Source organism: Lynx rufus, unplaced genomic scaffold (genome assembly GCF_022079265.1).
Source record: "Lynx rufus isolate CCGP_SWC_20201006 ecotype Redwood Valley unplaced genomic scaffold, mLynRuf1.p SCAF_7, whole genome shotgun sequence".
NCBI classification, from domain to species: Eukaryota; Metazoa; Chordata; class Mammalia; order Carnivora; family Felidae; genus Lynx; species Lynx rufus.
Window position 1 is genome coordinate 132,145,039 of NW_025814889.1, and position 15,327 is coordinate 132,160,365.

The following is a 15,327-nucleotide window of genomic DNA, read 5'->3' on the forward strand; positions in this document are numbered from 1 at the left end:
AAATGAAACACACCATTTGTCTGAAACATGATCTTCCCAATTCTACTTTCGGCATGATTATCCTCCCAGCATCTAGACAAAAAACCTGACAGTAGTGTTTCAAACCTCTCCTTCCTCTGTCTACCAAACAGAGTCATCAAATCCTATCAATTTTCCTCCCTAATATTTTTGTCCCCCACTTTTTTAAAGAATCTTATTTTTAAGTAATCTCTACCCCCAACATGGGGCTCAAACCTACAACCTCGAGATCAAGAGTGGCACGCTCTACCTATTGAGCCAGTCACACACCCTTGTCCTTTTCTTTTTATTCCTACTGCTTCCAGCCTAGATCAAGCTCTCATTACTTGCCTGCAATATCGCAAAAGTATACAATTTACACCCCTCACCTGGTTTTAAAGCCCTTCCTATCTAAAACCCAAATCACCTTTCCAGCCTTAATTCTGAAACACATTTCAATTAAATTACAATTCTTTCTGTCACCCAACCAGGTTCTGCCCTTTTCTCTTCTGTGCTTTTTTGTTCTCTTCTTACCTTTCCCTTTATTTTGAACCATGACTTTGAGAGAGTCAACAATCTTCTTCCTAACTATTAAGTACAATCTTTGGAGAAATAAGAGGATAAAAAACGAATAAAATATAATTTTCTCCCATGTATTCATTTTGTGAATTTTACACCAAACTCATCTGGAGAACTGAAACCTTTTGAAATAAAAAGTGACTTGAAAACTCTACCAACTGTTTTCCCTGTGGCTTTTCTCATTATTGCTGGTTTAGGAGATGATTGTACAAATGACATATTTCAAACAGACTTTCTTTTATAGTAACATTACTACATCATACTAATTATGCTAGCAACTTGTTTAAATAAAAAGGTTACAAAGTATTTTCTGTATCAATGAAGATAATCTTTCCTCCTGAGTAGCCACCTGCTCCTGGAAGTTGAGCTGTCACTAGGAAGCAATTAAAAAATTAAATAATATTAATAGGATTGAATAACCTTTGTACAAGTGAATATATAAATTAACATAGGATTTGCATTGGTTGCAACTCTGTAGTCAATCTGGCAAAGAATCATGATCCTTTAGTTTCTAAAAGCATGCTATATTCTTGTATTACTAACCAATGGTAAAATCATAAATATTCCACCAGCATGGTAGCAATTCAACAAAGAATATCAGTATCTCTCACAATGGGAGATATTCATGAAAGTTAGTTCTCTTCTAGAGAAGAGAATTTAAATATTACTTTCATCCTATAAGAAACAATCACAAATATAATTTATGCTATATAACTTATTTAAGTAACCTTTCAATTAATGTGTGTCAAATTTTAAAATGCATTGTCTCTCTAGGTAGTAGTAGCTGACACTAAGGAATTTCTTTATATTAGGTTCAAGTATTATTTCATTTATTTTTCAAAACAACCCTAAATTTGGCATTATCATTACTCTTATTTTACTGATGGGAAAATAAGACAGGTGAAGCCACTTGCCCAAGGTCACACAGTTAGCAGTGGTAGAGCCAAGACCGGAGCCAGGTATTTTGATTCCAGAATCCCATTCTTAACTGCTTAGCCATGCTTCTTCCACTCAGGTCAAAGAAATGCAGAGTAATGTCTTTGTACAGAAGGAGATAGTTTGTTTATTTGTTTTAGTAACATTTATTTTTAAGTCTTAGCTAAGGCCAACCTTACGCCATGGAAAGTTAGAGATTCTAGGTCTCAGCTGATTTTGTGACATTTTTGTTAACAGAATACAGAAAAGATGAAATGGGAAAAATGGAGACAGTGAGGGCCTCTCTCCACCATCAACCCTCATATACCTATTCACTTCCTCCCTGGTTCCATTCAGGTGTTCAGAGTGCAGCACATATACCATTAACGCATTCAAAGACTGGCTCTGATATTTGTGTAACGATGGGCAGTTTACTTAACCTTCTTGAGCTTTAGTTTCCTTGCAAATTTGTTCAGGTTACATGAGATCATATAAAGTACCAGGCACAAAATAAAATTAGTATGTGATAGCTACAATAATTATTGTTATTGTTGTTGTACATCCTTACCACAGAGGGTATGAGAGAGCTGGGTTTTTCCAGTACGAAATTCTGTGAAATACAGAAAAAAACAAAAACCACATAGTTCATTTTTAGATGTTTTCATAAAGAATAAAATACAGACTCCGAGTATGATTTTCTTTCCAATTATCAAAACTTACATATAAAGTACTAGTATGTCATGGGTGCATTCTACAATATGAATACCAGTAGTAAAAATAACTTTAAAAAACATTTATCTATTTTGAGCGGCGGGAAGAGAGAGAAGGAGAGAGAGAACCCCAAGCAAGCCCCATGCTCAGCACACAGAGTCTGACACAGGGCTGGATCTCACAACAGTGAGATCATGACCTGAGCATCAAGTGTTGGATGCTTAACCAACTGAGCCACCCAGGCACCCCAGTAAAAACAACATTTTAAAGGTATTTGTTCACAGAACTGTCCTTTAGAAAAAAAAATTATTTAAACCAAGTTTTCCTTAGGATTGATTAATCATTGTGAGATAATAGAAAAAGAAAAAAAATATATATATATATTTTGGTCTCTGCCCTCTAGTTCTTAGCACAGAGTTCCTAAAACCCTTGTAATTTCCTAAGTGGTAAGAGCACTACAAGCATCTTTTGTTTCAATGAGGCCACTCTGGGTGGACTCCTGATGGCTTCTGATGGATGGATGGGGGCTGGTCACCAGAAAGACCAAGCCATGATTAGAAGGTTGGAATTTTCAGCACTCTTCTCCTTCTCTAGAGAGGGGAGAAGGGCTGGAAGTGGAGTTAATAATTGATCATGCCTGTGTGAGGAAGCCTCCTAAAAGTCCCAACAGGATGGGGTTCACAGAGCTACCGGGTTGGTGAACACATGGAGGTGCTGGAAGAGGGGCACGCCTGGAGAGGACATGGACACTCCACACCTCTTCCCTCATACCTTTTCCTACTCATCTCTTCCCTCTCGATGTTCATCCATATCCTTTAGCATATCTTTAATAAACTAGTAAATGTAAGTAAGTGTTTTCCCGAGTTCTGTGAGCTGCTCTAACAAATTAATCAACCCCAGGGGCGGGGGCGGATGTTGGAATCTTGGATCTTCAGCTGGTTGGTCAGAAGCAGGTAATAACCTGGGCTTGTGAATGGCATCTGAAGGCAGGGGACAGGTGGGGAGGGGATTCTTATGGGACTGAGCCCTTAGTAAACATATGGAATCTGATGCTATCTCTGGGTAGATTGTGTCAGAATTGAGTTGAATTCTTAGATACCCTGCAGGTATCCAAGAATTGCTTACTGTTGTGGGGGAAAACATCCATATATTTGGTGACCAGAAGTGTCAGAAGTCAAGTGTATTGTGTGAGCAGTAAAGGAGACTCACAGGAAAAAATACACAGTAGGAAAGAACTGGGTTTTCACTACACAGGGAAAAAAAATACTGAGTTTTTTCATTTTAGTCATATAAATGAAAGTTTAAGACCCTACTACTAAGGAAGGAGAGCCTCAGGTCCTCCTACTACACTGAGATCCTCTTAGGGAAAGCTGAAGTAGTCTCAGATTGGTGGCATGCCCTACTTCCCAACAAAAGCAAATCCTTTCTAGAGAAAAACTTCCCCATGCACCAGTTTAGGTCCAGTGAACTCCCATAGATCAAAATCAGGCAATAAGGTCACAAATATCAGTAAATACACAAGGGAGTGAGCCAGTAAGACTGACAGTCAACAGAAATAACAAAAACCAGATTTATTTCTCTACATCGACAGAAACATCAACAACAACAAAAAAACCGACTTGGTTCCCCTAAGGACTGCAGATACTGGAATTGCCAGACATAGTATATAAAATAGCTATGCATGAATTGTTTTGAAGAAAAATAGAAGATATGATCAGGGAAGAAAAAATCTACTCTCTACGTTCATGGAACATGCATATCCTAGAAATAAAATTGATCCCAGTATTCAACTACCTTTTGAAGGAATGATAGAAAAAATGTCTACTCTTTTAGGGAAGTCAGAGAAAAAGAGGACAAACGCCAACCAGACCTATCTGTTAACGTTGGAATTTGTTTCAATTGCTGCCCAGAATGATCCTGTAGTATAACTGAGACTTCACCATAAGTTTCAAAATAGATACAGTTTACTAATTGTTATTTGTTTAATTATATATGTATGTATGTGTGTGTACTTCTTTTCATATAACAAAATACGAAGGTTTTACCGACCTCCAAAAGCTTCTGTGATTGCCATGCTTTCAATTCCACCTCCTAGCAACTTACTGGAAATAGAAAGTAAGCATTAGTAAAAGGAACAGAAATAGAAATATCAAGAAAGGAGAAAGCATATCATATGTCTCCTATCTATCTATCTATCTATCTATCTATCATCTAACATGAATGGGAATTCTTGGCAGAATGGATGACACTCTTCCTGTCTAGACCACAGGTTCTGCTGCATGTGGGCAGGGTGGATCAACAAAACAACATATAAGCCCTGCTGTTCTTGTTCTTACTTCTGGATACCAATAGGAAATGGGCTTTAAGTCTCATTCTTTTTTTTTTTTTTAATGTTTATTTTATTTTTGAGAGAGTGAGAGAGAGAGAGAGAAAAAGAGAGAGCACGCACACAAGCAGGGGAGGGGGAGAGAGAGAGAGGGAGACAGGATCCAGGAGGGCTCTTTGCTGACAGCAGAGTCCAGATCAAGAGCTTGAACTCATGAACCATGCAATCATGACCTGAGCCCAAGTCAGACTAAGCCCCCCAGGGGCCCCTTAAGTCTCATTCTTTACAACTGAATTGAAGCTTGAATAAACGGTCTTAGTTATTAACTGCGTTGTTCATATTGTGCTTGGGACTATTCAGTGTTTAAATATAAGGAGAAACGTATGTAAAATAGATATTAGGAGAATTCACTGACTGTCACCATGATTGGTTTATTTCACACAAACCACTCTATGAAGAACATGTCAGGATAGGAAATATTCAAAGGTGTTATAGGTAATGCTAGCAGTTAGGAGAATAATGGTCAGATTTTGGCAGCATACATTTATTTGGTAACCCAATGTTTCAGTGTATTTAATATTCTTTTAAAAAAATTTTTTTTAACGCTTATTTATTTTTGAGAGAGAGACAGAGCATGAGCAGGGGAAGGAACAGAGAGAGAGACACACACAGAATCTGAAGCAGGCTCCAGGCTCTGAGCTGTCAGCACTGAGCCTGACATGGGGCTCAAACCCACGAACCATGAGATCATGACCTGAGCCGAATACTTAACTCACTGAGCCACCCAGAAGCCCCTACTTAATATTCTTGATGTGAAAAGACCTAAGGTTAAGTCATTATGTCATTCATTCATTAAATGCAACAAATATTGTGTTTACTAAGACCCAGAAGGAGCGCTTTAAAAAGCTTTGTCGTTTTAGGGTGCCTTGGTGGCTCAGTTGGTTGAGCGTCTGACTTCAGCTCTGGTCATGATATCATGGTTTGTGAGTTCGAGCCCTCAGTCGGGCTCTGTGCTGACAGTTCAGAGCCTGGAGCCTGCTTCAGATTCTGTGTTTCCCTTTCTCTCTGCCCCTCCCCAGCTTGTGCTCCATCTGTCTGTCTCTCTCTCTCAAAAATAAACATTTTAAAAATTTTTTAAAAACTTCGTTGTTTATACTAGCATGAATTTTGAGACATGATCACAGATTAGACAAAGCATTAATAGATATGGATAATCCAATAGATTTTATATTTACATAGTTTAAGAGGGCAATTTAAGTGTAAACTGAGGCAATGTCAGAAGTTACCCACAAATTTAATGAGGACTATGTACTTTAATGAAAAAAAGAAAAATCTAGGTACCACCTGTATAACTTGAATCTAAAGGCCATGGGTTGAAAGACCATCCCATTTGGAGGGCTTGCATTTGAAGATCTATAAATCTACAAACTATTAAATTGAGGTTTACTTGTCCCTCCTCACCTTGAGAAAAATTCTAAAAGGCTGTGGCTCTAGAAAATCTAGGACAAAATTTCTGGTTGATATGCAATCTTAATCAGGTGAAAAAGTAACCCCAAAGTTTACCTGACAGGGTACCCCAAATTACTTTGGGTAGCATAACTGTTCACTGTGAAACTCAGGAAAATTTAGAATTAAGTATAGGAATAGTGTTTTTAAAGCTAGATATTTAAAAATAGAGCCACAACTCACACCCACAGATGACTATTTTCATATTAAATTTGGGAATAATCTACATATTATTTGAGAAATTTCATTTTTTTAATTATTATTATTATTATTATTATTTTAAGTAGGCTTCATGTCCAGCCTGGAGCCCAATGCAGGGCTTGAACTCAGGACCCTGAGATCAAGACCTGAGCAGAGATCAAGAGTTGGAAGCTTAACTAACTGAGCCACCCAGGTGCCCCTGTTTGAGAACTTTTAAAGTTTAAGAGAATTTGACCTTTTTATTAGAACAGATTAGCCTCTAATTGATTAAATGAGTTGATAACTAAATTTATGCAAAGTATCTGAACATTTAAAAGTGCTGAAGATTCATTATACTTATAAGTTTAATTTATTAGATTTAGAAAGACATTCAGGTAATTGGAAAATTTTAATAATTATACCAATAAAGTCCTTAAAGGAAATATAATATATTAAAATCACAAATATAACCTAAAATGTTTAAGGAAATTTAGTTAACCATGTGATGAAAGCCCCCTTGGGGCGCCTGGGTGGCTCAGTCGGTTGAGCGTCCGACTTCAGCTCAGGTCATGATCTCACACTCCGTGAGTTTGAGCCCTGCATCGGGCTCTGTGCTGACAGCTCAGAGCCTGGAGCCTGCTTCAGATTCTGTGTCTCCCCCTCTCTCTGCCCCTCCCCTGCTCATGCTCTGTCTCTCTCTGTCTCAAAAATAAATAAAAACATTAAAAAAAAATTTAAAAACAAAGCCCTCTTACAATTTGCTGGATCTATAAGTGGACTTGCAGCTCAAGGAAAAATGCACAACATGTTAATAAGTCAAATATTAATTTTTAAAAACCTAGTTCCTGAGGGGCGCCTGGGTGGCACAGTCGGTTAAGCGTCCGACTTCAGCCAGGTCACGATCTCGCGGTCTGCGAGTTTGAGCCCTGCGTCAGGCTCTGGGCTGATGGCTCGGAGCCTGGAGCCTGTTTCCGATTCTGTGTCTCCCTCTCTCTCTGCCCCTCCCCCGTTCATGCTCTGTCTCTCTCTGTCCCAAAAATAAATAAAAAACGTTGAAAAAAAAATTAAAAAAAAAAAACAACCTAGTTCCTGAGTAATCTTTTCTGTGCCTAAAACTCAATACTGAGGACACCGGAAAACTCACTATGACAGTAATAGTTTCTTTAGCCCAATGTTGCCTAAATCAGGATGTGGTAGAGCAACTGGAGAATATCAAGTTATTATTTGAGTCAAGTTGTTTTGGTGACCGACCTGATTTTGACCAATTAACTTTGGGGTAGGAATTCCCAAAGACTCTTCCTTAGCTGTTACTTGAAACAAAAAGATTCTGTGATTTTTTAAATTTAGGGCAATGTTAAGTTAAAGAGGTGTTTTGTTTCACAGTAGGATTTCATACCCTTTAATAGGCTAGTGTGCACTGTGAATCTCCAAAAGAGTAATATATAGTATACTACACTTCACCAACTTATTTCATTCACTATTTATTCATTCAGTCATTTAATAAATATTCACTGAGAACCTAGTTCATGCTAGAGATGGTTTATTCACTTGGGGTAAAGCAGTGAACAAAAGACAGAAATTCTCTACTTTGTGGAGCTTACATTCTAGTGGGAGAACAGACAATAAATAGCAATAAATACTTAAGTAAAATATGTAGTATGTCAGATATTATTAAATGGTATGGATAAAAATTAGATCCAGAAAGGAGATAAGAAGTACAGAAGATGAAGACAGGGGGGCTAAATATTTAAATAAAGTGATTAGAGACCTCACTGAGAAGTGGACATTTTATCAAAGACCTGAAAGCAATGACAGCAAGCCATGTAGATACAGGAGGAAAAAGTGTTCCAGGCAAAGGAAATGGTAAGTATAAAGGCCCTGAGGCAGGAGAGTATCTGGCATGTTCTAGGAATAGCAGAGAAGTCAGTACAGTTTGTGCATAGCAAACTAAAAAAAGATTAAAAGATGAGATTAGATTAGAAGTTAGAGAGGATTTTGGCTTTTGCGGGCGTCACTGGAGTAGTTTTGGGCAGAGAAGTGTTATGATCTGACCTAACTTTTAAAGGGATCATTCTGGCTCCTGTGTGAAGAACAAACAGCAAGGTCTGAAAGAGAGAAGTTAGAAGTTATTATAATACTCAAGAGGAGATATTAACAGGTAGTTTGAACCAGTACAGTAACAGTGGAGGAGGTGGTGAGAATTTTTATTTCCTCTTTTTTCCTGCACACACACACACACACACACACACACACATACACACACAAATATATAAACATTATTATGGAAAGTCTCAAACATAAAGTAGACAAAAACAGTATAATAATGAGCCATCACGTACCTATCACTTAGCTTCAACTATTATCAACTATGAACTCATGTCAATCTTTTTTCATATAAACCTTCAACCACTTCCCTCTCTTCTCATATTATTTTAAGTAGATACTAGGCAACATACCATTTCATCCTAAATATCTCAGTAGGTATCTCTAAAAGATGAATACTCTTATTCTTAACATAATCAATCACAGTACCATTATTACCTAAAAGAGTAGTAATTCCTTAATATCAACTATTTAGTAAGTGTTCAATTTTCCGTCTCATATATATCTTATTTTTTATAGTGTGCTTGAATCAGGAACCAAATAAAATCCACATATTGGGATTAGGTAAAAGGTGTTCTAAATCTCTTTTAATCTCTGGGTCTTCTTCCTGACTGTTTTGATTCCTTGTGATTTACTTGTTGAAGAAACTGGGTGGTTTGTTGTTAAAGGTAGAGCATCAGGATCTGTTAATGAGGAAGAGTTAGGGCGTGAAAGGAAAAAAACACAGCACCAAGGATGACACCAAGATTTTAGTTCTGAGGATCAGAAAAGAGGCAGATCTGAGATGAGGGAGGCTTTCAGAGGTACAGATCTGGGGCAGATATCAGAAGTTTGGATTTGGATCTGTGAAGTCTGAGTTGCCTAGTAGACATCCAATTAGTTGGATGCAATATTTGACCATGAAATCCTTTCTTCTTGGAGTATCTTGTGAGGCCAGGGTTTTGAGGAATATTTTGTGGAAATACTGCTTTTGTTCAAATCTTAGCCACTCATCTAATTTATGAATTAGTAATTCTGCCTAGTAAGGTAGGGAAAATAAAAAAACACATGCTAGTCAACTTGCATTAGGAAAATGATGACTACGTCTCAGGAATCACGAGATAGTTAAGTAAAAGGGGAAGTTAAAACCGCTGATGCTAAAGAACAAAAACAACCCTGAATTATTTCTTCTAAAATATTCAGTCTAACAACTGATTTTTAAATAAAACCCAAAGTGAAATGGAATTGCCTTTATCAACAAAAAGAAAAGGAAATGAAAAGTTAAACTGATTTTCAAAATGGTTTTTAAATACAGGCTGATTCAGAAACTACTTATAATTTGGATCTGAATTTCTTATAAGGAATTTAATCCTGCTTCTACAAATCGTTTGGAATTTGTTTGCTTCAGTAGCCTTTCAGAAGGAAAAAAAAAACTACTTCAAAAGAAAAAGCTATTTTAAACAAACTCAAGAAAAGAAATACTATATTCCGAAGATTGTGTCTAGTAGTTGTAAAAAATATGAGATACACACTCAAATTCCTGGCTCCCAGTGGTAATATGGAAAACCATCTTTCTCTTCTCACTATACTCAAAGGCAGTCAAGAATCCTGGTTCCTACAGAAAGACAAAAGGAAAGGTTCAAAAGGGTATACGTTGCCCAAAACTATTCACATGATTATCAGAGTCATCGTTTGATACAAGCTACAGTTCATTTGTCTTTGAAGGCAGCACAAGAGCATAGTTAAGAAAACAGGCTCTGGGGTCACCTGGGTGGCTCAGTCAGTTGAGCATCTGACTCTTGATTTCAACTCAGGTCATGATTCCAGGGTTGTTGGATCAAGCCCCAAGTGGGCTCCTCACTGAGTGTGGAGCCTGCTTGAGATTCTCTCTCTCTCTCTCTCTCTCTCTCTCTCTCTCTCTCCCTCTGCCCCCTCTCCCCCACTTGTACTCTCTCTCTAAAATTAAAAATTAAAAAAAAAGAAAACAGACTCTGGAGCTACCCTATCTAGGTTCAAAATATGTCTTGGGAGCCTGGGTGGCTCGTCAGTTGGGCATCCTACTCTTGATTTCGGCTCAGGTATGATCTCACAGTTGTGAGATCAAGCCCTGCATCAGGCACTGAGCTCGGAGCTAGTTTCAGATTCTCTCTCTCCCTCTCTCTCTTTCCCTCCCCTGATCACCCACTCTCTTTCTTTCTCTCTCTCTCTCAAAATAAGTAAAAATTTAAGAAAAATGAAATGTCTCTAACACTAGTTATATGATTTGGAGTAAACTACTTAATCTGGCTATACTTTAACTTCCTCTTTTGGATCAAATGGGGATAAGGAAACTGTCTCTCTAATAGGGTAGCTGTAAAGTTTAAATGAAGTATATTTATGTCATAAAGCAGAATGGTATTTTACTAAATGATTCCATTGATTTCATTGAATGGCATCATGCCCCCCCCCCCCCCCCAGCTTGGCAAGTTTCAAGGAGCACAGAAATTCTAGTTTTCACTATTTAGGAGACATTATCTTTCACATGGTAGGAATACTACTTATCTGCTGAATTAATGAGCTATAGCTGATGCAGTAGAAGAACTAGTGAGACTAGGCCCTGATGTGCTCTAATGACATGGTCTAATGGATTTCCCTCTATGTTTTATACTATGACAGTGGTTCTCAAATTTTGGAGAACTTAAAGGGGGTGGGGTAGGTAAAAAAAAGCCCAGGCCTATCCTATTTCAACGAATCCGGGCCTATGTTTTCTTTATTAAGCCACTCCAGGTTATTCCGATACACACCAATATTTGGAACCACTGTACTATGAAATTAACTTCCTTTTCTCTCTCCTTGTACCTCTCAAATCTCTAAGAGTAAACAGCTTTAGTTAAGAAAGGATGCAGACTCTAGGTACAGTAGTGATACTTAAGAAGGAGAGGGGTTCTTTTCTTTGATAAGGGATTTAGTTTGCAAAGAAAAAAAGACTAATGCCTAGGGGCCATCAAGTGGCAGTTTCCCAAACTCTGGGTACTGCTTCAGGGCAGTTGTGGAATTGACCTGTGAGTATACTGCCTGAGTTTACTCAGAAGTTAGAACAACTGAGCTGGGTGCAGAGCAGTTTGGTTAAGTCCTCTCCAAGTTCAGGACCACACTGCCACCATCATCACTCTCATATCCCCACTGCCCCTGGGGAAAGAAACCAAATGGCTGTCAGTGAAGAGAGCTTCTAGAACTTGCTGGGAATGAGACCCTCATATACACATGTAGACATGGAGAGCCTTGTTCTTTTGCAAAGAGACTTGGTGACTATCTTTCTACACATTCCTGTTTCCAGAGTTAGTGTCTCTGTCAGTCCCCAAAAGTTCTACACAAAAGGTTGTGTCAAAGGTATATGTTTTTGCTTGGAACCTCTTAGCTGTATGGGCCTTTCGTGGTCTGTGAACCAGCTACAAGGTACAAGTTCAGCTTAGCTTTAGCTCATCTGCCTCACTGAGCATTTTTTTTTCTTGGTCGTATTTATCTCAACTGTACACAGGTAAACCCACACTGTTAATCTTTTTCTAACCCAACGCTCTCTTACCAACTGGCTTATACCAGGAGAGTGCAACTTCTTTTGTGCTGAGTGTTTTGAAACAACCAAAGACATATTACTTGAGGAGACAAAGCAAAACCAAAGAGGACTTAAAACAGAGAAACAGAAAGGGAGAAAAATATAAAAGGAGAGCAAAAAAAGAAAGTTGTGGTAAAAATAACTGCCGTTATAGTATTGAAGTCTCTTAACCCCTGTCTCAATCTGTCAGAAATTAATTGTTGTTGCTTTGAAACTGAAGTGATAAAAAGTTAACATGAGGAGTATAACAGATTGTGATTTACAGAAGTTTCTGGCATTGAATGAGAAAGGCTATAGAGTCTCACAGGGCCCTTCCTTTTTTTTTTTTTTTTTAAGTAGGCTTCACACCTGACCTGGGTCCCGGACTCACAACCCTGAGATGAAGACCTGAGCTAAGGTCAAGACCTGAGCTGAGATCAAGAGTCGGCCATTTAAGCAACCGAGCCAGCCAGGCGCCCCTCACAGGGCCCTTCTAAGCTAAAACAACAAAGAATCGATTTTGCTTACAATAAGTTTGTTGGCTGCCTCTTTAATCTTGTCCACTTTTGCTTCTGAGAGCCCTTTGACATTGCATAGTGCCCTTCTTGTTGTCATTTGTATCCCTTTGATGGTGCAGATTCCTACTGACTTCAGTTTTTTAATGTCAGCCACATTCTGTAAATAAAAGAATGGATGCAGCAGATTGATAAAATGCCAGCTTGCAAGGCTCCCATACTATGTCATGTGCTTTTGTGTCCATCTCCTTCCACCACGATGCCAATTTTATACAAGCAGCCAGGTGGAACCCACCCACCATGTAGCCAAATGTTCTGGAAATATCTGAGTAGAACATACCCAGCACGCTGCCAAATGTTCTGGCTGTGCCCTGATTTCCTGAGAATGTTAGTGAGACCATGGCAATGTAACAAGGAATTCAAAAGAAAAGTCTGTTGGTAGAAAAGCTAGCGAATTTATCACACGTTCGCCCCCTCAGTTCAGCTCTTTCCTTCTAGAGAACTTCATTATGAATATGTTCTTTTTAAAATTAAAATTTTTTTCCCTCTACCCTTGGGGAATGCAAATAGCTACATCGCCAAAGGGCCAGGATTTTCTCTTGCTCCTATTTTCTCAATCCAACTGAAAGAGATTAAATGTGAGGGCTTCAAAAGAAAATGTCAGAGAAGTTTTACTATCAATGAACTGCTGTTGAAATTCATCTAGTTACTCCGAGTCTGGTTTCTGTCATCATCATTTGCTCCAATCACCTGCCACAGAACTGAATTTTTTGTTGATGAAAACAGGGGTAGATGGCTCTGAACACCTCCCGTTGGGCCAGGGGTTCTCAACTGGGGTCCATTTTGCCCCCTTGGGACACTTGACGATGTCTGGAGACATTTTTGGTTGTCACAACTAGAGGGGTGCTATTGGGGGGTCAGGAGCGAGGGATGCTGCTGAACAGCCTATGATGCATAGGACAACCCCCACAACTAAGAACTGCCCGGTCCCAAATGTCCAATGGGGACAAAGCTAAGAAACCCTGAATTGGAGGATTTCACACAGCATTGAAAAAATACTTACAATCCCATGTTTTTGTAACAGGTCAATGTCTTGAAACAAAGATTCCTGAAGGAAATGCAACAGAAAAAAAAAAAAAAAAGGAGCTTTGATTCTTCATATCCAGCTGTATCATATCTTTTATAGAGTTAATTCAGCATTATGAGTCACTCCAAAATGCCTCAAATTCCACTTCTCTAAACAGATCGAGGTAGGATCCATATGCTTTTTTCAAACACGGTGCTATAGACTTAGAAGGTGCACCAACATTGAAAGGGCTGGGAAGCCCGATATTTTTGTCCTGTCCTGTCCGGATTTTTAAGACCTTAACCCAAAGGCGTGGAACAACACTTAACCTCTTTTAAAATATGTCTTCTCAGCTTTCTGCCCCGCCAGACCTTGAACTCCTTCCTCTGCTATTGGGTACCAGCATGCAAAGATTACCATTATGGCCATACCAGTTGTTAGGTTATTAAAATACTTTCATGCTAGTTGCTAAGTAGCTAATCTTAGCATCCCTTGCCAAACAAGTTGTCACATATTTGTAATATTGCCTCTCCCTGGAACTATGCTTTCTTTCCACTCTCAGTTTCTAAAAATAATAGCTAACAGAGAAGGAACTTCATTTTTGTGGACTGACTGCACGTCTACACGGTTCAACATTCTAGCCATACCTCTTCATCTTGGAATCCTGGTTCTTCCAGCACAACTTGATCCTCCTTCATATTGAAAGGTGAGCAAGCAGAAAAAAGAATCAGTTCTGGGAAAAAAAGAAATATTATTCAAGAAGCGGTCATAGATCAGACAGTACAAGGGCCTTTGCCCGGAGGCCTCCTTGGCTTCATTTCAAAGTCACCAGGGACCAGAAGAGCAATTAGGGAAACATTTGGTTTGGAATGACGGGTCTGGCCCATCTTTTCGCTGGGCACCTTGACTCTTTTCGCTGGGCCCCTGACATTACGTATGTGAGGGTGGGGGGACTTGGTTTCTTCTCTTTTTCCTCAAAACTGGTAACTTTTTCCTCATCTTTTGATTTCCTATAGCACAGATATCAGGACTGTCTGATAATGCCTTTTTGGTGGGTCTTGGGTTGCTAGTTAGTATTGCACATTGCGACTTAACTTTTCAGGTTTGTGCTCACAATGCTCTGGGAATGTTGACCTTATGTCGTTCTTCCTGAATCTTCCCTGGCTCCGAGAACTTAGTCTACCCTCGGTCAATACATTCTATTTTTCTCAGGGATGATGAACGCCTTCCCGCTTCCTAATTTTGAACGGGATCTCTCGCAATAGATTTCTTTCATAAGACATTAGGCACATTTTGCTTTATAGTATTTGCTAGCTTCATAATTATTTTTAAGATGTACAATTATGGTGGGTACCCAATATTAGGATACCAATAAGCAGCTACATGGAGTCTCTAACGCTGTGGCGTTCGTTCCAAGATCTCAGGAATCTACAGGGCATGACTGGAGACTGAAGTGCAGCCCAAGCAATCCGTTTTCTTGGTCTATTGCATTTTCTGGCTTCACATCGGAGTCACGCGTGGGGTCCAGCAGAAGGGGAACAAACCACGAAGGGAGAGAGAGGTATGACGGCTGTCACCTAATACCTCTAAAACAGCAAAATAGCTGAGGTAAAGAGGAGACCACGTAAAAGGAATCTTCTGGAACACTGTCCCCGGATAGGGAAATCATGTATATGACCACCACAAATTCCACACTGGCTGTGCTCATGGAAGGAAAAAAAAAAACAAAAATCGTCCGTGTCTTCTCCCCCTTGATAAAACGAAAAGATAGTTCTTTCTCGAGTGGCCACTGATGGGCTGAAGAGCTGGATCTTAAAGCAGGGTTAGGGCCAAACCCCCGCGCCGCCCGCGGGCATTTTCCGCACCTCCGGTTCCCTCC

At 39.1% G+C, this 15,327-nt stretch overlaps 1 protein-coding gene across 2 annotated transcripts in view; it reads right to left on the reverse strand.

Annotated features, from left to right (window-relative positions):
- Positions 1–14,146, reverse strand: part of DMC1 (DNA meiotic recombinase 1) — a 39,341-nt gene extending 25,195 nt beyond the window's left edge. The window contains exons 1-7 of one of the 2 annotated variants that reach the window (XM_047067152.1): positions 14,096–14,146; positions 13,446–13,490; positions 12,396–12,542; positions 9,829–9,911; positions 4,252–4,304; positions 2,060–2,101; positions 877–949 (exon numbers count right to left, since the gene is read on the reverse strand). In XM_047067152.1, the coding sequence (XP_046923108.1) occupies positions 877–949; positions 2,060–2,101; positions 4,252–4,304; positions 9,829–9,911; positions 12,396–12,542; positions 13,446–13,490; positions 14,096–14,146 (494 nt within the window). The remainder of the gene's footprint in view (positions 1–876; positions 950–2,059; positions 2,102–4,251; positions 4,305–9,828; positions 9,912–12,395; positions 12,543–13,445; positions 13,491–14,095) is intronic. The other variant, XM_047067153.1, reaches the window with a different exon arrangement.
- Between the last annotated feature and the right edge of the window lie 1,181 nt (positions 14,147–15,327).